This window comes from Helianthus annuus, chromosome 11, assembly GCF_002127325.2.
Source record: "Helianthus annuus cultivar XRQ/B chromosome 11, HanXRQr2.0-SUNRISE, whole genome shotgun sequence".
Classification (NCBI taxonomy): domain Eukaryota; kingdom Viridiplantae; phylum Streptophyta; class Magnoliopsida; order Asterales; family Asteraceae; genus Helianthus; species Helianthus annuus.
This window is the reverse complement of record NC_035443.2, coordinates 188,799,025-188,823,631: the sequence shown is the minus strand read 5'-3', so window position 1 is coordinate 188,823,631 and position 24,607 is coordinate 188,799,025. Positions and strand designations below refer to the sequence as shown.

Sequence of the window (24,607 nt, the reverse complement as noted above, 5' to 3'; positions counted from 1 at the left end):
TGACTTAGAAAAGAAAGCATATGCTATTCTCACTCAAGCACTGAGCAAGGATATTTATCATCAGTTCGTCAGTTTCAAGACTACGAAGAAGCTGTGGGATGCATTGAAGACAAGAGGAGTAGGTAATGAAGCCACACGTCAACTACGACGAGATCTACTGAAGAAAGAATTCGATGGCTCCACATGTATGGATAAGGAGTCCTTGGGAGATATGACAAGCCGTTTCTATCATCTACTTACTGAGCTGACCAACTTTGAAGTCACAACGACTCCAACAGAGGTGGTAAAGAAGTTTGCCGATGCATTGCCTCCTCAATGGAATAACTTCCTGGAAATCTTGAAGTACAACGGAACGTTGAAAACTACAAATATCAACGATTTCGTGCAGCTTCTGGAGAACAAGGATCAGGAAGAAACGTTGAAGGCAAAGAGAGTTGCAGTGCCACAGAATCCAGAGATGTATTATGGCACCTCCACTTCTTCATCTGCAAAAGCCGGTTCACATGCTCCACTTCAAACAGCGTTTGTCACAAGCACGGATATGTATGGCAATCCAGTGCAAGTTCCTGTAAAGCCGCCTCCAACCACAGATCTGTATGGAAATCCAATACAACCACCTCCTCCTCCTCCTGCTCAACAACCACAATATGCGTGTTATGGAGGAACATCATCTGCTGCAGGTCAACAATCAAAGCCAAATACAGTACAGCTTGACACTTCAAGTTTCTCTAAAGTCAGTGTAGAAGTAGCTAAGGAACACATGGAGCTACTTAACACTGTAGTGAGCGCGTACTGTGGGTTGATAGAGGGTCAGATTGGAAACATTAATCTGACACAAGAAGATTACAGGCAGATTGATAAGGAAGAGATGGACTTGATGGATATCAAGTGGGCCTTTGCGAGTGCTGTGAGAAGAGCAAAGGATTGGATGGAAAGTACTGGCAGAACCAGCTTGGAAAGTAAGCGAGACACCAAGTATGGGTTCGATAAGCAGGCTGTTAAGTGCTTCAACTGTGGTGAACGGGGTCACTTTAAAAGGGAATGTACAAAGCCAGCACAGCACGGGAATCAAAATCCCTTCAGAAACCGAGGCAACCAGCAGAATCAGAACAGAAACACTGAGCGTTCATTGGTGCCTACAAATAACCAAACTAACCGAGCACTTGCAGTTCAGGTGGATGAAGGTTGTGACTGGTCAATCCAGTTGGGTGGTGATGCTCCTGATGGAACAGCATGTTTTGCTCAAATTGTGAAAGAGTTAGTTCACACCAGTGGTAGAGAATCTTCTGCCAGTGGTGGTGAATCGTCTGAAGATGAAGACTCTTCTGGTTATAGCAGGAGTGCTGATGAAGAATCATCCAATTCTGGTGATGATTATATGGGTGAGACATCAAATGCAGCAATCGATGCAGATATTGATGAACTTTTGGAGGAAGCTGCAGCAGAAACTCAAAGAAGATCTATTTTGGTGGATCAAGCTGCTTATACTTCATCTTCTCTCCATTCAGCCTTTATGGCTAATGTCGACGGTTCATCAAGTCAGGTATGTGTCGATGAACCCACTGCTGTTAATTGTGATGAATGTGCTAGGTTGCATGCTAGATGTGCTGATCTTGAGAAAAGTATGTCTGAGTTGCAAGGCAAACATGATGCTTTACAAGCTAGTTTGTTTGACCTGCAAGACAAACATACTACTGTGAATGAGAATTTGAGTGACTTGCAAAGTAAGCATGACGCTTTGCAAGAAAAATATGATGTGACCTTTCTCCACAATCAGAAATTGACTGTGGATCTCTCAAAATGCACAGAAGCCAACATGTTTCATGAAAACCATGAAAAAGAATTTACGTCAATGATTGAAACATTAAAGAAAGATAAAACTGAATTGACAAAAATGGTTTCAAGAAAACAGACGGACATTAATTTGTATATCTCTCGTCTTGAAACAATGCAAAAAGAGATGGCTTGTGTGAAAACCGAAAGTGATGCGATCCAACTCAAGCTAGACAGTTATTTGAGCTCTAGCTATGTGTTAGATCACATCATTGATGTTCAGAAGGAAAAGAGAGATGTCACATGCATAGGCTACAAGAAGTGTCCACCACCAGTGAGACATAATTATGACGCCATGCCTGATGAAGAGGACAGGGTATTCTTTGAACCTTCTGTGCCTCTAGATGTTAAGGAGTTTGCTGCAGGACTCGGATACCAAAAGGAAGTATCCTCAGATTCAGATGTGCCAGCAGATACATTTGTGAGTGCTGAACAGAATCAAGATCCTCCAGTTGTGATTGAGGATGCTGATTCGTCTGATGATGAATCTGATGATACTGTCCCAGCAAAGTCTGATGCGGTAGTCAAAAATGAGGACATACCTCTTGAGAATCACATTCTATGTGATCCCCCTGTACAACCCGCTAAGACTATTGCAACTGAGTCCTCATCTGAAGAAGAGCCGGAGAGTGTGAATTTGCTGTACACTCTCGTTGGTGATGATAAAATCTACTCTGACAAAGATTTTCCCATTAAGAATGTTAATCAATCCTTAATCTGCAAAGTCTTTGAGAATTCGACGAGTAAGTTATTGGGAAAGGCAGGACCTAAAGTTACAGTTACACAGTGTCCTCCTATTCCAAAGGCTGAAATTCGAAAACAATTTGGTAACAAGAAATTACCAACAGTGCCAACACAGCAAAATCACACCAAACCCAAAGGTAAACCACCGGCTCAAGCTAACAAGAAGCCGAACCAAAAGAAGAAGAAAAAGGTTAACTTTGTGAAATCGACGGGAACGGACAAAATTGAAAAGTTTGAAAATCAATCTAACTTAGATTTTGTCAAGAAAGCTATTGTCGAGAAAAGAAATGAACCAAGCAGTTCAAAACCTAGTACCTCGGGTTCACAAAGTTCAACTTCATCGGCTAGACGATCACATGATTCTTTGGGGTTTGTAGAACGAAGATCATGTTTTGAATGTGGAACCATTGGACATATTATTCGTAATTGTCCATATCTTCATAAACAAAAAGGAAAGGTTGATGATCCCCGTGGCAAAACTGACCATAAGCCAACTGTTTCCACAAAACAAGATCCCCGACTTGTAAAAGAAAGGGAAAAGAAACAGAAAAGGCAACAGGTCAAGAAAATTGAAAAAGCAGTTAAAACTGATGTGGTTCAAAAACAATCTGTTGCGGTAAAACCAGAAACTTCTACAATTACAAACAATCAAGAAGTTAAAATTTTAAAGAAAGATACTGGTAAAACAAAACAGACATGGAAACCTAAATCGGTTACTGAATCAGGGGGACCATCACAATTCACCAACCATCAAAGACAAGAAGTTATTGTCATTGATGAAAATGGAAGACCCAAGACCACAATGGCTTGGGTCCCCATCTCCAACTAATTCATTTGAGTTCATGTGCAGGGTGCTTCAGGAGGAACTATCAGTAGTCATTGGATTGTTGATAGTGGGGCATCCAGGCACATGACGGGCGACATGAAGCTTCTCTACGACGTTAAATCTATTAGAGGAGGTTATGTTGCTTTTGCTGGAGATAAAGGTGGATACATTACGGGTGAAGGAATGATATCTAACGGGATTGTCAGCTTTGACAAGATCAATTTTGTGCAACAACTTGATCACAATCTTCTTAGTGTTTCTCAAATCTGTGACAAGCAGTTCTCAGTACACTTTGATGCTAATGGATGTTATGTGCTGAAACCCGGCTTCAAAATTCCAAAAGAATGGATTCTCTTGTCGGCTCCAAGGATAAATGATTTGTACGTCCTTGACATGAGCCAGGCTATTACTACGTCTGCACAAGCAACTTGTTTCGTTTCCAAAGCCACAGAAAAAGACACTATCTCTTGGCACAGACGAATGGGTCACATTCACTTACGCAAAATGAATCATTTGGTTTCAAATGAATTAGTGAATGGTGTTCCCCTCAAAAATTTCCATCTTCAAGACATCTGTGTTTCGTGCCAGAAAGGAAAGCAAACAAAGAAGAAGCACCCTACAAAGAAGATCAACACAGTGGCAGTTCCTCTTGAACGTTTGCACATGGATTTGTTCGGTCCTGTCAAGCACAAGAGTATTCGGGGTGACCAATACTGCCTCGTGGTTACTGATGATTATTCAAGATTTTCTTGGGTTGCGTTCATGGCACACAAGAGTGAAACCTTTGGTATTATCAAAAACTTAATCATTCAGATTGAGAATTTGTATAAGTTGAAGGTTAGGCGGATACGTAGCGACAATGGTACTGAATTTAAGAATCATTCCATGGCAGAGTTCTGCACTTCAAAGGGTATTCTTCATGAGTTTAGTGCAGCTTATACTCCTCAACAGAATGGTGTCGCTGAACGTAAGAACCGCACATTGATCGAGACTGCTAGGACAATGTTAGTAGAGTCGCAGCTACCCATTCCATTCTGGACTGAAGCTGTGGCCTCTGCATGTTATACATTGAACCGAGTCCTTACAGTCAAAAGGCACAACAAGACCTGCTTTGAGCTTCTTCAAAAACGGAAACCAGATTTGTCTTATCTAGAACCGTTTGGAGCTCCATGCACGATCATCGATCCTAATGGAAAGTTTGGGGCAAGAGCAATTGATGGATACTTTCTTGGGTATGCCACCCCTAACCTACGAGTCTGGAATCTAGAGACTAAAAGGGTCGAGGAATGGTCTGAGGTCAGAGTACAAAGGCACACCTTGCCAGTCAAAAATCCGGGTCAACCTTGGATGTTTGAGTACGATGACTTTTTCAATTCGATCAATGTTGAAGCCGTTGAAGAAAATGCTGCGGCTAGGATGTTTTTCGAGAGTGACAATGCAACAGTTTCACCGGTGGTTCGTCCAATTCTTGTTAATCAAGAACCATCTTCTTCGGTGAACAATAATACTCTCAACAATGAGGATTTTCATGATGCAAACGAATTGAACGAATCTTCAGAGGATGATGAATTTCTAGATGCAGATCAGGAAGCTCCTACTACAGCAGTTCATGGTACTTCCGAGGGTACTCCTCCAGTAGATGCTCATAGAACAGCTGAGGCTACTGCATCATCCTCTTCGTCAATTCCGGGCCTTGAATTGGTTGTTGATCTTAATCTCAACAATCTGGGTATAAATGTTCCAGTTCCAGATAATCCAGAAACAAGGATTCATAATACCCATCCTCAACAAAACATCATTGGAAATGTGAAAAATGGCGTTCAAACAAGAAACATGTTGCGAAACAACAACAATGCAGGCTTGTATGCAGCTATTCGAGAATCCGGGCAACAAAACGACTGGTCCTTCGCGTGTTATGTCTCACAAGAAGAACCAAGAACGTGGAAAGAAGCCTTGAAAGATAATGCTTGGGTTGAAGCAATGCAGGAAGAACTGCAACAATTCCAGAAGCTTGGTGTCTGGAAACTCGTAGAGAAACCTGCTGGATACAAGAAGATTGGTACCCGTTGGGTTTTCAAATGCAAAAAGGATGACCGCGGAGTTGTTATCCGAAACAAAGCACGTTTAGTCGTTCAGGGTTTTCGTCAGATTGAAGGGATCGACTACAACGAAGTCTATGCACCTGTTGCACGTCTCGAAGCAATTCGAATCTTTCTAGCCTATGCGTCCTTCAAAGGATTCAAGGTTTATCAGATGGACGTGAAAAGTGCATTTTTACACGGTGTGGTTGAAGAAGAGGTGTACGTCGAACAGCCTCCAGGTTTTGAAGATCCTATCCATCCCGATCGGGTTTGGTTGCTAAACAAAGCTCTTTATGGTCTTCATCAAGCACCGCGAGCTTGGTATGCAACCTTATCTCACTATCTGCTGGAGAACGGTTTTCGTAGAGGTCTTATCGACTGTACTCTTTTCATCAAGGAACAAGATGGAGATCTTCTTCTGGTACAGGTATACGTTGATGACATTATTTTTGGTTCTACTAATGATGTCTTGTGTAGGGAATTCGAGCGCATTATGCAGGATAAATTCGAGATGAGTGCTATGGGGGAAATGACCTTCTTCTTGGGCCTACAAGTACAACAAACGGAGTCTGGGATATTCATCCATCAGACTAAATATGTTGGTGACATCTTGAGCCGGTTCCAGATGTCTGATGCAACGCCCATTGGTACCCCATTGCCAACTAATCACGGAATTACTCCAGATTTGAAGGGAGAAGCTGTTAGTCCCTCAAACTATCGCGCTATGATCGGATCTCTTATGTACCTCACAGCATCAAGGCCAGACATAATGTACCCAACATGCCTGCTTGCCAGATATCAAGTTAACCCGAAGGCCTCACATCTTGCTGATGTTAAAAGGATTTTTCGTTATTTGAAGGCGTACCCTGACACCGGTCTGTGGTACCCTAGGGATAATAACTTTGAATTGGTAGCTTTCAGTGATTCTGATTTTGGCGGATGCAAAATCGACGGTAAATCCACAACGGCTGGATGTCAGTTCTTAGGAAATCGCCTAGTCACATGGCAGTGCAAGAAGCAGACGTGTGTAGCTACATCAACATGCGAAGCTGAATACATTGCTGCCTCTAGTTGTTGCTCCCAAGTTCTTTGGATCCAACAACAAATGCGGGACTACGGTTTTGAATTCCTAACTACTCCTATTTACGTTGATAATTCTGCTGCTTTAGATATCACTAGAAATCCTGTGCAGCATTCAAAGACCAAACACATCGAAATCAAATATCACTTCATACGTGATTGCTTTGAGAAAAGGCTAATCGATGTTGTTAAGGTCCACACCGATGACCAACGTGCCGACTTATTTACCAAAGCTTTTGACAAATCTAGATTTGACTTCTTATTATTGGTAAATGGCATTAAGGTCAAGCAAGAGTAAACCAACATCGGAAAATCATTTTTGTAAATACCTTTGTGTTTTAAATTTGTCTTGGTTTATTGATTTTAGGGGGAGTAAATTCAAAAATCTGAAAATCCAAAAACATCGAAAAATTTCAAAAACACAAAAACAATAGAAAAACAAAAATGAGTTTCCTGGCGAGCAAAAGAGAAAATGATAGTACATCAGTGGTCTATCCAAACCTCTTTAAACCTTAAATGCAAAACGATAAGCAGCTCTATATAAGATGTATCGGTAGGCTCACAATCATTTTAAAGTGTGCAGGGTGATATAAATCTTAATCGACTGAAGACCAGGTGGGAACCATTCATTGGCATATGGTCTTAGTACCGAAATTTCGTTTGATAGATTGCCGAGGTTCTGAGATATTTGGTCTTTATGCTGCTTATCATCTGGGTATCATGGTTGTATCTTTTACCGAAAAATAACGGGGACGCAAGTCTAGATCTTCCATGATACTATACATACGTGTACATATTACATACTGCATTCGACCTCAATAAGTGATAAACAATCACATGTCCAAAACAAATAAGTGATAAAAATATCACATTTTTCCGGGTGTCAAGTTCGTCTCTCTGCTGTACGGAAGTACTGACCTGTTCACGGACTTGCACCTGTGCCCTCATGCATATGAAAATCAAGTTCCTCATCAATAAGTGATTTTATCACAAAGGGCTTGTTTTCAATTCAAAATAAGTGAGTATCTCACAATTTATACGGTCAAACAGATGATAATCGGTATACTCACCGGTAAGATGAGCTCTCGTGCATACCTTGATACGGGAATGTGTCGTGATGTGGATGAACACCGGTCGGTAAGTATAAATCATACATTAACGTATCCTCTAAACATGATTACATCTGATAAGTTGAGCTTAAGTGGACAACAATACCGAAAATTGTTATAGGATGCTTATCTTAATGTTAACTAACTGAACAACAAGAGTGTTTTGGCATGACCGTACACTGATATGATTCTCTTACCCTCGAAACTCGCAAAAAGAATGTCTGTATATATTTATTTACTGCTTAACTTTTATTGTTTTTCTTTTAAACAGTTTCGTCGTTTGGTGCATATCAGCACGACATTAGCGGTGATGTCGTTTGATAACACTCAAAGGATTTTAAATTGTTGTCTTTTACTTTCAAAAATACCAAAAAGATTTTAGGTGTGTTTTAATATAAACTTTATAAAAGCCAAAAAGATTTTCTTTCTACTTTATTTTCGATCGTACGATGTTGGAGCTCGAGTCTTCGTTGCCTGAAACCTGAACGAAAACCGAATTGACTAAATCTTCATAAACGGTCGAAATTTGCATGTTTTGAAAGTTAGAATTTAAAATTGATAAATTTATTAAACTTTCAAACTGTCGGACGGTGTCTGATTATGACATGGTCATTCGTGTGTCATTTGTTTATACTATATTCCAAGCAGTTGTTCTCATTACGCGTTTAGATTTCTTGCATGTGCAGATTCTAAAGGCTGGGAGAACATAGTCGATGACAAGCTCTGGAATGAAGACACGACGAGAAGGCGCTCAAGTGATGAAAATGATCGAGTTGCCGTTGGCCATCATCAACACCACAAGGATCTCACTTCATAAAGATCAAGTTATTCACGAGCATAACTCAAGGGGGAGCTTATGTTAAGGGGGAGTTTGTCAACACACTTCCTACATGATACGGGTAGTTTGTTGAGACACTCTCTGCTTGCAAGACGTGAAGACTTTGAAGATCCTCCGACATTGAAGACTTGAAAGGACATCAGAGTTTTGATAACTCGAAGACCAAAGACCGTCGAAGTTCAAGACGAGTCTACAACAATAGAAGATAAAGACAAAGCTACAGCCAAGGGGGAGTTTGTTGGTGCACTTGTGTCTGTACTTTGTCTGTATTCGGTCTGTATGTACGATGTTCTATTTAGTGTTGTAAGTTGACCAAGTCAACCATCCTCCGGTTTGACTTGGACAACAGTTGGTAAAATAGTGAAAGATGTTCTGATCGAAGGATAGCTCCTCGAAGGATGCTGTTGATCCTTCGAGGTGCACGAAAGATATGGTTCGACTGATTAGACCTCGAAGGATGATCCTTCGAGGTCAATGCTGATCATTCGAACAACTTGTGATCGATAGATGATCCTTCGGACCATCTATCGGATCCTTCGATTAAGGCATCATGAGCTGGGTATATAAATACCCATGCATGTGTTGAGTTTGGGTAGACTGGTGAGACAGAACACACACACATCCAAAAAGCTTGAGAGCATTCTGCCCGGAAACTCACACACACACTTAGAGAGTTTGCAAGTTAGATTTGTAAACTTTGTGCTTGTAACCGAAACCTTCATTTGCATTAATACAAGTTGTGTTAATCGGTGAAACCTTTGTGTGTTTGTGTTTATACTTGTCTCATCCCGGTTTGCCTACTAGCTTGGATTCCGCACTCGCTAGTGGGTTAGTATAACAAGGTTTAGGTTCGTAATCCTCCGCGAAAAGGGACCTACAAGGACCGACCAAACCCTTTCCCTTCTTTACTCTAATTCCTGGCTAGCCTTAATGGGTTGGGCTGAAGACAACATCTCCAACAATCTCCCACTTGGTGTCTTCGGACCTTGAACTGCACCATCTCTTTTGTACTTCTGTAAATGAAAATCCCCCTTGATCTTCAAAACTCCTAAGTTACCCCGCTTTCTCAGCATTATTCCTAAAGGCCAGCTGAAGCTATGCAGCTTATCCAGCACCAGAACCTTGGTAAACATATCTGCTGGATTCATAGCACCTGGGACATTCTTTAAACTGAATGATCCTTCATTGATCAATCCTCTGACAAAATGATACCTCATCCCTATGTGCTTCATCTTCCCATGATAAACGGGATTCTTTGCAAGTTGCACTGCACTTTCATTGTCATAATACAATGGGTAGTCAACTTGATTCTTCCCTAACTCTTTCGGAAAAGCTTTCAACCATACTAACTCTTTACTGACCTCAGCTACTGCCGTGTATTCAACTTTGTAATAGATAAAGCCACATTTTTTTGAAGTCTGGACATCCAACTCACTGTTGTTCCTCCCACTGTAAAGACATACCCTATAGTGCTTTTAAATGTCTCTTTACAATCACCCAGGTTAGCATCTGTATAACCTTTGAGAACCACATCCTTCCATTTAAAACACAACCCCATCTTTTATGTACCTTTAAATAACGAAGCACCCATTTAACTGCTTCCCAGTGTTCTCTTCCCGGATTTGACATAATGCAACTGACAACTCCAACTGCGTGTGCTATGTCAGGTCTCATGCATACGATAGCATACATTAGACTTCCTACAGCAGATGCATAGGGAACTCTAGCCATATCAGCTTTTTCTTCTTCTATTCCGAGACACTAGTCTTTAGTAAGCTTTAGGTGGCGTCCTAAACGCGTGTTTCAAGGCTTGGTCTTCTCACTGTTCATAGTAAATCTCTCTAACACTTTCCCGATGTATTTCTCCTAGGATAGTGTCAGTGAGCCATCTTTCTTGCTTCTAGTTATAATCATCCCGAGTATCTGTTTGGCTGGACCCAAATCCTTCATCTCAGATTCTTTAGACATTTGCTTCTTTAACCTCCTTATTTCTTTCATATCAAAACCTACAATTAACATATCATTAACGTAAAGTAACAATATGATATAAGAGTTGCTGAACTTTTTCAAATAGCAACAATGGTCCATTTGACATCTCTTGTACCCTGACCTCTCCATGAAGCTCTCAAACTTTATGTACCACTGTCTAGGTGCCTGTTTAAGACCATACAAACTCTTCTTCAATTTGAAGACCCAGTTCTCTTCCCCAACAACCTTGAATCCCCTAGGTTTGCCATATAAATGTCTTCATCTAGGTCACCATGTAGAAAAGCTACTTTCATATCTAACTGCTCTAGATGCAACTTTTCTACGACTACAATATTAAGAACTAACCTCATGGTAGTCATCTTCACCACCGGACAGAAATCTCATTATAATCAACTCCCTTCTTCTGCTGAAACCCCTTGACTACTAAACGAGCTTTGTACCGTTTAGAACTATCGTGTTCTTCTTTGACCTTGAAGACCCATTTATTTTGTAAAGCCCTTTTATCTGGCGGAAGCTTTACTAAGACCCAAGTCTTGTTTTTATCTAAAGAGTTCATCTCATCCTTTATTGCATGCTCCCACTGGGGAAAATCTTTCATCTTGATTGCCTCAGAGTAGCTTTCTGGTTCACCGTTTTCTGTCAAGAGAATATAATTAACTGAAGGATTATATTTATTAAGCGGTTTACTAACTCTGGTGGATCTCCTAACCCAATTCTCAGACGGGTCAGGCTGCTGTGAAGGCTGTTCTACTCCATGCTCTGAGTCCCACTGTCAGAGACTTCTCCTGTTTCATGATATCCACCTTTAAACTCTGGTCGTGTGTCATCTTCAGAATCTGATTCGGGTTCTATATAATTGGTTCATTCTTTTGACCGTCAGTGTCAAACTAAACCACTTCTTTTTGAACCTCTCGCTTCTCCAAATTCCTGTCTTTGTACAGCTCTGCTTCATTGAATTCGACATGTTTGTTTCTGACTAGCTTTCTAATTTCATGATCCCAAAGCCTGTAGCGCATTTTATCAGACCCATATACAACGAGCGTGTACTTTGTTTTGCGTCTAACTTGTCACCTTCAAGATTAATATCATAAGCACTACACCCGAAGATTCTCAAGTGATCCTACTCAACTACTTTTCCCTTCCATTCTTCTTGGGGAATCTTGAATCCCAACGGTACTGAAGGCCCACGATTGATAAGATAAGCTGCGGTGTTAACTGCATCAGCCCAGAATATTTTTGGGACCCCTGCATTCAATCTCATACTCCTGGCTCTCTCACATAGTGTTTTGTTCATCCTCTCTTCAACCCCATTCTGTTGCGGAGTTCCTGGAACTGTATTTATCATCTTAATCCCTCTCTCGGCACAATAATCTGTAAATTCTTTGCTGATGTATTCACTTCCGTTGTCAGACTTCAAGCATTTCACCTTCAAATTAGTTTCACGTTCAACAACAGATTTCCATTTCTTAAATTTATCAAAAACTTCAGATTTATGTTTAAGAAAGTAAACCCATACTTTGCATGTTGAATCGCCTGTGAAGGTCGTATAATAGCGAGATCCTCCAGGTGAAGCAAGTGATGTCGGCCCGTGCACGTCTGAGTGAATCAACTCTAATTTCTGAGCTTTTGGTGCTCTCCCCGTCTTCTCAAAAGTCACCTTCTTTTTCTTGCCTAGGATGCACGGTTCACTAAACTCAGACTTGACTTGTTTCAGTTCTGGAAGCTTTCCCTTGGTAACGAGCATCTTCATCCCCTTTTCACTCATATGGCTGAGTCATTGATGCCATAACTTTGATAGACTTGGCCCAATAGATACTGCATTAACCCCATCGGTTGGCACTTCAACCACGTATAAAGCACCCCTTTTCTTTCCTCTAGCAATGACCATACTGCCCTTAACAATTTTCCATTGTCCTCTACCAAAGTGGACATCATATCCATGATCATCAAGCTGACCAATGGATATCAACATCCTCTTCAAACCAGCATTGACTCGAACATTCTTCATGGTCCAAATGGTTCCCAATGGTGTTTTTAAGTCTATGTCTCCAACTCCTGTAATATCAAGACTGTGATTATTAGCCAAACGAACTTTACCAAAGTTACTGTTCGTAGATTCTTCATCTTCTTTGTGCTAGAAGTAGCATGAAACGATGCTCCTGAATCCATAATCCAATCTTCAACGGTATTTTTGACACAACAAATAAGTGCATCCTCTGAATCTGAAGTTGTGGTAGCATTAACCTCCTTTTTGTCTCTAGGAGGTTTAGTCCACTGACTTCTAAAGTGCCCATGCTCATCACAGTTCCAGACCTGTATATCTTTTCTATATTTTGCTGGTCTTGACTTGCTTGTTCGTTTTGACTTTCACCTTCCTCTATTTCCACCTCCATTATTACTTCTCCTACTCCCCTCAGTATTGAGCAACGGACTTGTCTCTTCAGAATTCCTCCTTCATGAGTCCTCCTTCAATACCAAGTCACGAACTTTAGCAAAAGTGAGGGTCTTAACTGCCCCAGTGACTACAGTAATAGTTTCTAACCAGCTGTCAGGTAATAAGGACAAGAGCAGGCATGCTTGCAGTTCATCATCTATCTTGAATTTTAGTGAATTCAAACGAGATAAGTGAGACAAATTAATATGCTCAATAACAGAACTTCCCTCTTTCATGCAGGTGTTGACTAACTCCCGTATCAGAAACACCTTGTTGGCAGGAGACAGCTTCTCATACATATTTGACAAAGCCTCTATGATTCCTCATGTTGAGGTTTGTTCTATTGTAGCTAACATTCATAGAAAGAGTGAGCAGTTGACATAGCCTTCTTGTCAATGGCTGTCCACTTATCTGTTATAGGTGCAGGAGGAGACTCTAAGGCTGCATCCAAATCCTTCTGTATCAGCAAATCCTTGATTTGCATCTTCCACCATCCAAAATTCTTCCTATCAAACTTCTCAATTCTAACTCAAAAAACGGGCAGGAAATCCGAAAAACACAGCAGCAAAAATCGGTAAAGAAACCTTCTGATTGAGCGGCAACTAGAAACCCTAATCTAGTTAGCGGTGGCGGCGGTTCTGCGGTTCCGGCAAGGTGGTAGGCAGTGGCTGGAAAAACCCAAATCTGGGTTAGGTGGCAGCAGCAGTACCCGGTTGCCCTGGAACAAAGCTGCGAACACTTTTGCAGGTGGGTGTCGGCGGTGGAAACCCTAGCGATGGCTAGTTGGCGGTGGCAAAACCCTAATTAGGGTTTGCGGCGACGACCGGAGGCAGGAGGCGGTAGGCGGCTGATGTGTGTTCTTGATCAAGAGCCAGAGCTCTGATACTAGTTGTTAGGATTTAGAGCACACACACGATATCAATAAACAAAAGCAATAAGAAAAGTAGACACGAGATTTACATGGTTAAGTCACAGTGTGTAACCTACGTCCACGGGGGCAACTAGGGTTTGTATTTTATTGGGTGATAATTATTACAAGTAAAAGAGATATATTTATCGGCTAGAATTAGGGTTAGTCCCTTGCTAAACATGTAACTAAACATCTGGGCCTAAAACACTTAAAGCCCATTAGGGGGGTTAGGGTCGGCCAAACTCTTTCCCTTCTTTTCTCTAATTCTTGGCTAGCCTTAGTGGGCTGGGCTGAAGATAACATCTCCAACGAACCTTACGTTGCAACCACCAATAATATTGAGATAAAACATGACTAATCAACAAATACATGACTTACTTGGTTGATTCATCGACAAAATCTAACATTTATTACGAAGACAAAGATCAGAATCGGATTCACGGAGGGGTGAATTAGAGGCAGAGAGCGAGTGAATGATTAGGGAATTAAAACATCGAATCGAAACCCTAATTTTTCAAGAGTATTACATTATAATCAATATAAAAAATCTAACAGAATCAACAATCATATTTAGTTTGCTTGAAGGAATTGTACACATGATTGAGACAAATCCACATAAAAAGGATGAAGGATAGAGTGTATACAAACCTGTTGATTTAAGAAGAATGAGCATATGGATTGGATGAGAGAAAGGGGTTTCTGGAGCAAACCACTAGATCGCGAGTGAAGGATCGAATTCATAACGAAACTTGAAGAGGCTTTTACAAATTCCTTAGAGAGAGAAGCCAACATTTGAGTCGGAGCTGTGAAACGACGGCCTGTTAGGAAGCAGAAGAAAGATTCTATGTGTGAAAAAGATGACATCGTCATTCATTCAGAGGGAGGCACCTAGGGTTTCTCCAGAGAGAGAATGTGAATAAGGGAGGTGACGATTGAAGTTTGGTGTGAAGTCGGGTTATAACATTTATATAGTTCCATCTTTTTTAACCATTATTCCTAAACGGGTCCATATTGTTAAATGGGTCCTTAAAAAGAACTTGTGGAGGCTAGAAAAGTGTCATGTGTCAAATTGTAGCCTAAAAAATGCCATGTGTGAAATGGTGGCTAGAAAAGTGTCATGTGGCACCTAGGTATGTTCTTTATTAGGATGTATAGATAGATAGATAGATATAGATTTCCTTTTGAGCAAAAGGTATTTTGGTAAATAAAGTAGCCACTAATTTTGGTAGTTATCTTCATTTTTTGGGTTAAAGTAATTATCTCCTAATAATGCATTTTGTTTAATTACATCTTTTTTTTAACAGTTCAAAGCACTTTATTTTTTTAACACTTCTAGTTAATTTGAATCGTGGATTATCTTTAGGCTCTATCTATTCTCATACCCCTCTTGTCTATTTTAACACCTCTATATGTTAGTGCTTTGGACAAAACGTAACATATAAATAACGTCAACAATATTTCTCTTTTCATAATCTTAGAAATCCATTAACATGTAATAGCTTTATAATAATAAGATATCTATGTGAGATTTTCATAAAAAAAATTTATATATCTTATGAGCCTCTCACACAATTGCAGAATAGCTCTTTCCTTCGTTCCTTAAATTATCATTGTAGTTCAAAAAAATGTCCTTTTCCTTGCGTGTTCATTTATCATCTCTCTCCAAATTAAAAGATACTCCCATTTGTACAAGGCTTCCACTATTCTCATATCCCTACATTTTATTCCAACAGCCTTTTTCATTCTGTCTTTCTCTATATAAGGTGGGGTTCGGCTACAAAGTCTATTTTTCCTACAACGTGTAGAAAGCCATAAAACACCACAATTTTAGCCATAAAACACACTCAAAACCCACAAATATTCAAACCCTAACACTTCTTAAAAACTTCAAACACATCATCGTACAACTATGAATATAAAATAAAACATGATAATCAATATAAAACACACTAATGTTAGTCATTCGATAAGCAAAGCCTTATCATCCAAAACACAACACAAAACCCACAAATATGGTGTTTTAGTAATCTTCACTATGTTATTTGTGGGTTTTGAATGTGTTTTATAGTTGATATTATGGTGTTTTATGACTTTTTACACTTTGTAGGAAAAATAGACTTTGTAGCCAACTCCCCACCCTCTCTATATATATCTATGTATGTATAGAGAGATAGAGAGGAGGAATGTGTGAATATTAACTCCCTTAATGACTAAAGCTCCCTTTTAAACAATGCTCTTCATGAAAAGTCCCCACACCATGTTTTGTACAAGAGCAACATGCAAAAACAGAAAAAGAAAAAGAAAAAGAAATACATCCTTTTAACTTATAGGATTGATAATTGGTTAGACTCTCAAGCTACGCGGTATGGGGACTGGCCTAGGCCAGTGGGCTCTGGGGCCGGGCCAGCACACCACCCCCTAGGGCTGGCGCAGTCGCCTTCGGCTTGCCTCGGACGCCCAAGACTGGCCAAAATCAAGAATAACGCCGTTAAGAAACGACTAGTTTAAAAAAAATTTCTCTCCTACTATATAAATATATACCATTTAACCCCCCCATTTCAACCCAAATTTTTTGAATCTCTCTTGTTTTTCTATACAATACTTTACATTTTATAAAGTTTTAGTCATGTTCTCTTCACCATCGTGGTGTTCGTCGGGTGAGGGCGATTTGTTTTTTGCGAACGCCGTAATGCACGCAGCACAGATGATCATGGAGGATGAAGAAGATGAAGAAACGACGTCACAACCGCGAACTAGGCAAGCTGTCATAAACCGAGACCGAGAAGGTTATATTTTTTTCGGTGTTAATAATTTAGGTGCCCATGATAGATTAGTGACCGATTACTTTGCTGACGAACCTGTGTACATGGACGCGATGTTTAGACGTCGGTTTCGAATGAGTCGTCGACTGTTCTTACGTATAGCAGACGACTTGTGGCGGTCTGATCCGTTTTTCACACTTTGATACGACGCTAGGGGCAAAAGGGGATTCACCACTTTATAGAAATACACAGTGGCCATTTGCCAACTGCCATACGGGACGACACCCAATTCGTTGGACATGTGTTTAAGGATGTCCGAAAGAACTGCACGAGAATGTTTGTATAGGTTTTGTGAATGGGTGGTGAAGCTATATAGCAAGAAATATCTGCGGAAACCAAAACACAAATGACATGCAAAAATTATATCAAGCGCATGAAGAAAGGCATGGTTTTCCATGAATGCTCAGAAGCATTGATTGCATGCACTGGCCGTGGCAGTACTGCCCTACTGCGTGGCGAGGTTAATTTACTCGAGCCGATCATGGACATCCAACTATAATACTAGAGGCTGTTGCGTCACAAGATCTGTGGATTTGACATGCTTTTTTCGGTGTTCCTGGTTCCCTTAACGACCTTAACGTCATCTACCAATCAAAGATCTTTAACGATGTCATAACAGCAACCGGTTCAGACACTAGTTTTACGGTTTCGAGGGTGGAATATAGGCGCAGTTACTATCTTGCGGATGGAATGTACCCAATGTACTCTACAATCGTTAAAACTATTCCACACTCGACAGACGAAAAAAGAAAGAAGTTTGCCAAGTTTCAAGAGGGGGTGTGAAAAGACATTGAACAATGTTTTGGGGTTCTACAAAAAAATGGCATATCCTTGTACATCCAACACGTGCTTTTACACCACAGAAGTTGCGATATTGTATGTATACTTGTATCTTGCAGCATAACATGATCATCGAAGATGAAGGTAGAGCGGTTTGGGAGTACGACGAAAATGCGCCTAACGGAATTCTGTTTCGGTAAGTGTAGAACAACAAGATTTAAATGGGTTCTCCTTACGTAACGAATGCACACATCAAAGCCTTCAAGCAGACTTGGTGGAATACATTTGGAACAACGCACAAAACGAACCCAATGATGACATGCCGAATGAAGACTAGTAGTTTTTTTAATTAATTTTTTTAAGTTTAGGTAGTTTTCTAATGTAATGTAAGAATTAATAATTATTTTAGAGTTTAAATTAATTTTAGTTATATACATATATATATTGCATATTTTATTTGACAAAATAAAAAAAACTTAAAAAAAATTAAAAAAATGGGGGGAGGCCCATCCCTCCACACCCGTGTCCGTAATGGTAAGCATAATAAACCATTGCCTGCCATCCTAGAGTACTGACATTCATAACAATCCTAATACAAGCCAAGATAAATAGGGATATTGGCCTCTAATAATCTCTACTAGACGTCATTGGCCATTGGTAGTCACACATTTTTTTTTATTCCCCTGATAATCCCACCTTTCAACTATTTTTTCCTCCACCGATCCTCATAAAAAAAAAAAAAAAAAACTTAACAGAGTTAAGTTTTTTCCGAATTAAAAACTGACATTTTAGGGCTTTTGATCAGAACGAGGATACGATTCGAATGATGTAAAACTTACCTTGAAATTGTGCTCCAAACGACGAAAACGGTGCTTCAATTCGGTTGTTTAAACTTCCAATTAACAAAAATTAAGTCGTTTGTAGCACCGTTTCGAGTTAAGTTTTACAGCAGTAGACTCATATCTTCGTTCTGATCAAAAGCCCTAAATCGTCAGTTTGCAATTCGGGAAAAAGCTTAACTCCGGTAAATTTTTTTAACTAAGAACCGTTGGTGGAAAAATAGTTGAAAGGTGAGACTGGTAGGAGGAATAAAAAAAGGTGGGACTGCCAATAACAAATGACGTGTGATTATTAAAGGCCAATATACCATATAAATATAGTTCCTATCCCATATAGACACACATTTCAAATTACAGTTCAAATCAAATGACAAATGAAGTTAACCATTCTCAGTGCATAATTAACTTACGTACCTGGGAAGAGACCGACTAATAATATAATAAACTACTATTGCAACTTGTCTTTTGATATCCTCAAGCGCTCTTTTTTTGTAGCAAAAAAATGATGATAGAAAACATGGAGTTGATGGTATATGACTTAAAGGATTAGGATCAAATACAAATGATCCTAATTGTAAGAAGTGTAAGAAGGATTTATAGAGTGACAAGGATTAGGTTATTAGACACTTGTCACTCTATAAATCCTTCTTACACTTCTTAGAAGAATTGGTAGAATAACTTGACCCATGACTTAAATGTCTTTCGTCGAAAGAACCTTGTTGATGATTCTTCAACCATCTACCATTTGTGTTCCCTAGCTTTGATGAGCTATTAATCAACACGTCATTAGTTCATTCATGATTCTAGTTTCAAATTTTTTATAGAGTCAACATTTCAATTGTTTAATAACTTTTAACACTAACAATGCAGGGGGGTAACTTTGATCATTTGAGATTTCGATTGAGTGAAATACTGTCGGCAACCAATAATTTTTCTGACACATTCTACATTGGGTCTGGGGGCTATGGTAGGGTGTACAAAGCAGAACTGCATCATTTTGATGGCATAAATCCTTTGGTGGTAGAAGGGAAGAATACAGGTGAAATACATAAGAGACATACTACTGTAGCTATTAAACGCATCATTACCAGAGTAGACACACAAGCAGAACAAGGGTTCTTTACCGAAATTGAATTGCTTAGTAAATGTCGGCATTCAAATGTAGTTTCTCTTCTAGGCTTTTGTGATGAAAGATCTGAGATGATTCTTGTTTACGAATATGTGTCTAACGGAAGCCTTGAAAATTTTTTGGAAAAGAAAGATAGAAGGATAAATTTTACTTGGGCTGAACGCATACAAATGTGTCTTGATATTGCTAATGGACTGAATTATCTTCACACGAGTACAGAGGATAAACGATGCATAATACATAGAGATATAAAGAGTGCAAACATTTTATTGAATAATAAATGGGAGGCAAAGATCGCTGATTTTGGACTCTCCAAGTTACATTATGCACGTGAAAAATATAGCACTCTCGCCACTAACAATATCGCTGGAACACAAGTGTACTTGGATCCAGAATATGAAAAAACAGGTAGGTTAAAAACTAAATCAGATGTTTACTCATTTGGAGTGGTTATGTTTGAAATCATGTGTGGAAAGTTAGCATACGATAAAACTTACGACGAGAAGGGGCTTCCATCATTAGCACGACAATGCTTCGTTGAGCGAACATTAAAGAATTTGGTAGATCCCAATATAGAGAAAGTTGATATGCTATTCAGTGGATTTGATCAAGAATCTTTTGACATGTTCACTAATGTCGCATATAAATGTATTGCAATAGCACAATCTGAGCGTCCAACCATGGAATTCGTCATTAGAGAACTTCAGAAAGCATTGAACATTCAAGTAAGCAACTCTTTTAAAAGCTGAATGATCTTTGTTCCCTAATTTACATTTCTGATCAGTGGTATTGACTAGTTTATTCATCATTAACATACAAATGGTTTTAATGTAATGTTATAAACACATGACTAAGGTGAGGATCCGTTAGGAACTAGCATTTATGGCGAAAACCACGAGAACTAGTGTGAACACAACAAAAACTGCCTAAAAAGCTTAAAAACACAATTTTTTTTTAAATTTTTCGTTGAAAGCGCAACTTTTTATTAATATTTTTTTTTTGTGATTTTTGGGGGGTTTAGGTTTTTTTTATTGTTATTGTTATTGTTATTGTTGTTGTTGTTGTTGTTGTTGTTGTTGTTGTTGTTGTTGTTGTTGTTGTTGTTGTTGTTGTTGTTGTTATTATTATTATTATTATTATTATTATTATTTTTTTTTGGGGGGGGGGGGGGGAGGAGGTTTTTGGGTGGTGGTGGGATGGGGGGTTTATTGTTTGTTTCGGGTTTATTTTGTTTGTGTTCACACTGGTTCTTAAGTTCTCTCCTTAAAGCTACTTTCCGCATGGACCCTACCTAACATGACTATTTTAATATATGAGTATATTAGAATCTTTGATAATCAAATTAAATGTTCTTATTGATACATATATTTGATCTAGTTTGTTTTTGTTTTTTGAATATTATAATGCGGTATCATCCAATTTTGTACTTAATTTACCGGCAGGGAGAATTGCTTTTTGTTACAAACTTGATTCAAGTGTCATTATTCACAGAAAAACAAAGGCCGCCTCCATATATCGCTTAATGCCATGAACATGGGCACGCAGAACTTCAGCGATAGCAGTTGCCTTGGAGAAGGAAGATTTTGGAAACTTTATAAAGGGGAAGTTGAACATGCTAATGGATATAGCGCTATTATTGCAAAGCGGTGGGATAGCCATTCCCGGAAAGGAGATGATCAGTTTTGGAAAGAACTCGCTATTCTTTTCAAGCATAAGCATGAGAATATCATTCATCTTATAGGATTTTGTTACGAAAAGAATGAAAAGATCATTGTATACGAGCATGCCTCTAATGGAAGACTTGATAAACATTTTGACGATGTTAATCTTAGATGGATGAAACGCCTCGAGATATGTTTTGATGTTGCAAACGGATTGAAATTTCTTCATACGGGTGGTGCAGAGAAAGATGATAAGATAATACATGGAGACATTAAAAGTGGTAGCATTCTCCTTGATGATGATTGGAATGCTAAAATTTGTAATTTGGAGTGCTCATGCAAAACAATGGTATATGACCGAGCTGAACATATCGATGACAGTGCTTATGACTCATTGGGACATGTTGACCCAAAGTACAAATCTACTTGGTACTTAACAGAAAAATCAGATATATACTCATTAGGCGTGATTTTGTTGGAGATGTTGTGCGGGAAATTGGCGTGGGAAGAGGGATGTGAGGATCACTCTCAATCGTTAGTCCCTTTGGCTAAAAAGCATTACGAAACGAATAGAAACCTTAATGAGATGATATTTACGGGTATAAAGGAACAAATTGAGCCACTATCATTAACGACATTTGTAAGAATTGTCTTTCAATGCTTAGAGGATGAATGGGATGAGCGGCCAGAAGCTAGTGAAGTGGTAATTCAACTTAAGGAGGCTTTGGGATTCCAGGTAAGTTATCATTCTTTCATCGAGTTACTTTTCTGCCTTCAATGCATTTGTACTTTGTATCGACAAAAACCTGGTACATATCCTCATTTCCATGTGACCATACAAATAAAATACATCCAAGTTTTATATTTAAACAAAGTTTAACTGCAGTGTCTGTTTTATAAAAAAAAGTTTTATAAAAAAAAAAAAAAAACCTAAAGTCAAGTCCACAAAGCATTTTATTGTAACTCAAACCTTTTTCGAAAATTAAAAACTTGAAACGAAGCTACATTATTGTAACTTAAACCTTTTTGGAAAATTAAAAACTTGAAATGAAGCTACAGAAAAGAAAACTGAAAAAGAAAAAGAAAAATACTTAAGTTTCATATTGAATCTAAAGAAAATACTGTACCTATTCTGATTAGTAAACTAGAATATTTTGATAATTAAATTCGTTGCTCTTGTAGATTCATATTCTTACTAAAATATTGTATTAACATATTTTAATTTGATACGATAAATTTACTTCAAACTTTACAGCAGAGAATTATTGACTGCACTACAAGAACAGGGCACCTTTAGCGGCGACGGGTGTCGCCGGTATTGACCGCTTTTGTCGCCGCTATTGACTATTAGCGGCGACATGTCGCCGGTAAAGCATCGCCGGTATTGCTCGGACGCTATTGACTGACTGTCGCCGGTATTGATGCTGCACTTTTAGCGACGACAGCTGTCGTCGCTAACTGTGTCGCCGGTGTTGACTTTCGTCGGTAAAGGGTGAAGAGCAATAGCGGCGACACGTGTCGCCGCTAAAAGTCTATTTTTTTTAATACAGCAGCTGTATATACAGCTGCCCAGCCAGTTTTACGGCCGAAAAAACAAAACCTGCCTATTTTCAAACAACGCAAGCATACGCAATGAACATAATCAACATATACTAAAGGTAATATAATTAAAAACTACGTTTAAGTCGTACATTATATCCTACAACGTTTAATTAAATCCAAAGCATACATTAAAAACAAGTCACTCATCGTCATCGTTATCGTCGGATTCATTATCGAATAAGTTGTCAGAATCGTAGTCTTTTGACTTTCCTTTTCCTTTTCCTTGTGAAGCAAGATAGTTGTTAAGTTGGTTCAAAAATGACGGGGTTTGGAACAAGCTGTTAACAAAATCCTACAATAATAGATAGCAAAACGTATATTAGCATATTAATTAACGCTACCAACATATATTTAACAAGGAAACATGCGTTCGTTTGTCATTTTTTAAATTGCGTATTTTACCTCGGAAAAGGGTTCTTGCGTCCGAGCTTGCGAAGACGACATGTTAGATGACGAGTGCGAGGACGTGTTGGAAGAAGGTTTAGGCCCCATCCCGCGGTACCATCCTCGCCGCTCACCCAACGCTTCCTGATACGGGGCAATTGGCGGACCTACATACATACATACTAACATACACATTTTTCACCAACATACTAACATACACCTACATACATACATTCATTCATACACTTATTTACATCCTAAACTAAAAATTATACAATTTCTAAACTAAAAACAATACAATTTACATCCTAAACTAAAAATTATACAATTTCTAAACATATTTACATCCTAAACTAAAAATTATACATACTAACATACACATTTTAGAATTATACATACTAACATAAGTCGTCAAAATTATACATACTAACATACACATTTTCACCAACATATTTACTTCCTAAACCAAAAATTATAAAATTTCTAATCTTTAAAAAAAATACATATAAAACTAACCGTTTTTTTCAAGTTTCAAGTAGACTAAGACCGCTGAGACGAGGTGGTGCCGGAGAAGTTTCGGTTGTGACCGGAGAAGAGATGGTGGTGATCCGAATATTCTTCCATAAACACAAATATACCCAGAGCAAAAATTAAAGCCTATAACATGTAAATAACAAAATAGAGAAGAGATTTAAGAAAAAAAATGTTAAACTCACCGATTTAGGCGAAACACGCGGTGTAGCGGCGGTGGTTGCAGAGAAAATGGGGGGAAAATGAAGGAGGAGGGAAGGAAAAGGCGCTGTCTGTGGTTTTACGGACAGAGCAATACCGGCGACACCTTTGTCGCCGCTACTAACTCATTCGTCGCCGGTAATAAGCTAACTAGGGTTAAAAAGGATAAGATTTCTGTGGCTAGGGATTAAAGTGGGCCACAAACTTTTAGCGGAGACAGCCTGTTGCCGCTATTAATGATCCCTTGTCGCCGGTATTGCTTCTGGAATCCCCAACCGTTAGATCAGAATATTGATCAACGGCTGGGGAATAGGGTTGACGCGGATCGACCAATAGCGGCGACAGGTGGCCTGTCGCCGCTAAAGGTGTCGCCAGTAAAAGTGGGACGTTCTTGTAGTGTATTTATTGTATATAGTGTTAGGGGGAGGTTCATTTGAGAAAAAATTAAATTGAGAAGAAAAAGAACAAAAGGTACAATTGTAAAACATTAAATAGTTTTCTCTCATCTCATTTATTATTCTTTTTGACTAATTAATTAGTCATAAATATTATCATCCTCCACACTAAAATTTTTGCCTAGACACATCAAAATTTATCCTACACGTTTTTCTAATTTATCCTACACATATTGAAATTTATCCTACACAACTCGTAATTCATCCTACACACCTCATAATTTATCCTACACCTTAAATTAATTTTTTTTTCTTCTTTGAAAAGATATTTTTTTTGAAAATAAGTTACAAATTTAATTTAGTTAGCTATTAAAAAGGAAGACTAACAATTAATTATTTATCTAATTTTACCAATATAC

At 38.9% G+C, this 24,607-nt stretch overlaps 1 protein-coding gene across 1 annotated transcript in view; it reads left to right on the top strand.

Moving 5' to 3' along the window:
- The window catches only part of LOC110889013, a 32,324-nt gene extending 10,050 nt beyond the window's left edge, over window positions 1–22,274 (top strand). Inside the window, exons 3-5 of the mRNA XM_035980243.1 lie at window positions 19,156–20,139; window positions 20,906–21,884; window positions 22,258–22,274. Coding sequence (XP_035836136.1) covers window positions 19,156–20,139; window positions 20,906–21,884; window positions 22,258–22,274 — 1,980 coding nt within the window. The remainder of the gene's footprint in view (window positions 1–19,155; window positions 20,140–20,905; window positions 21,885–22,257) is intronic.
- Window positions 22,275–24,607: the final 2,333 nt, after the last annotated feature.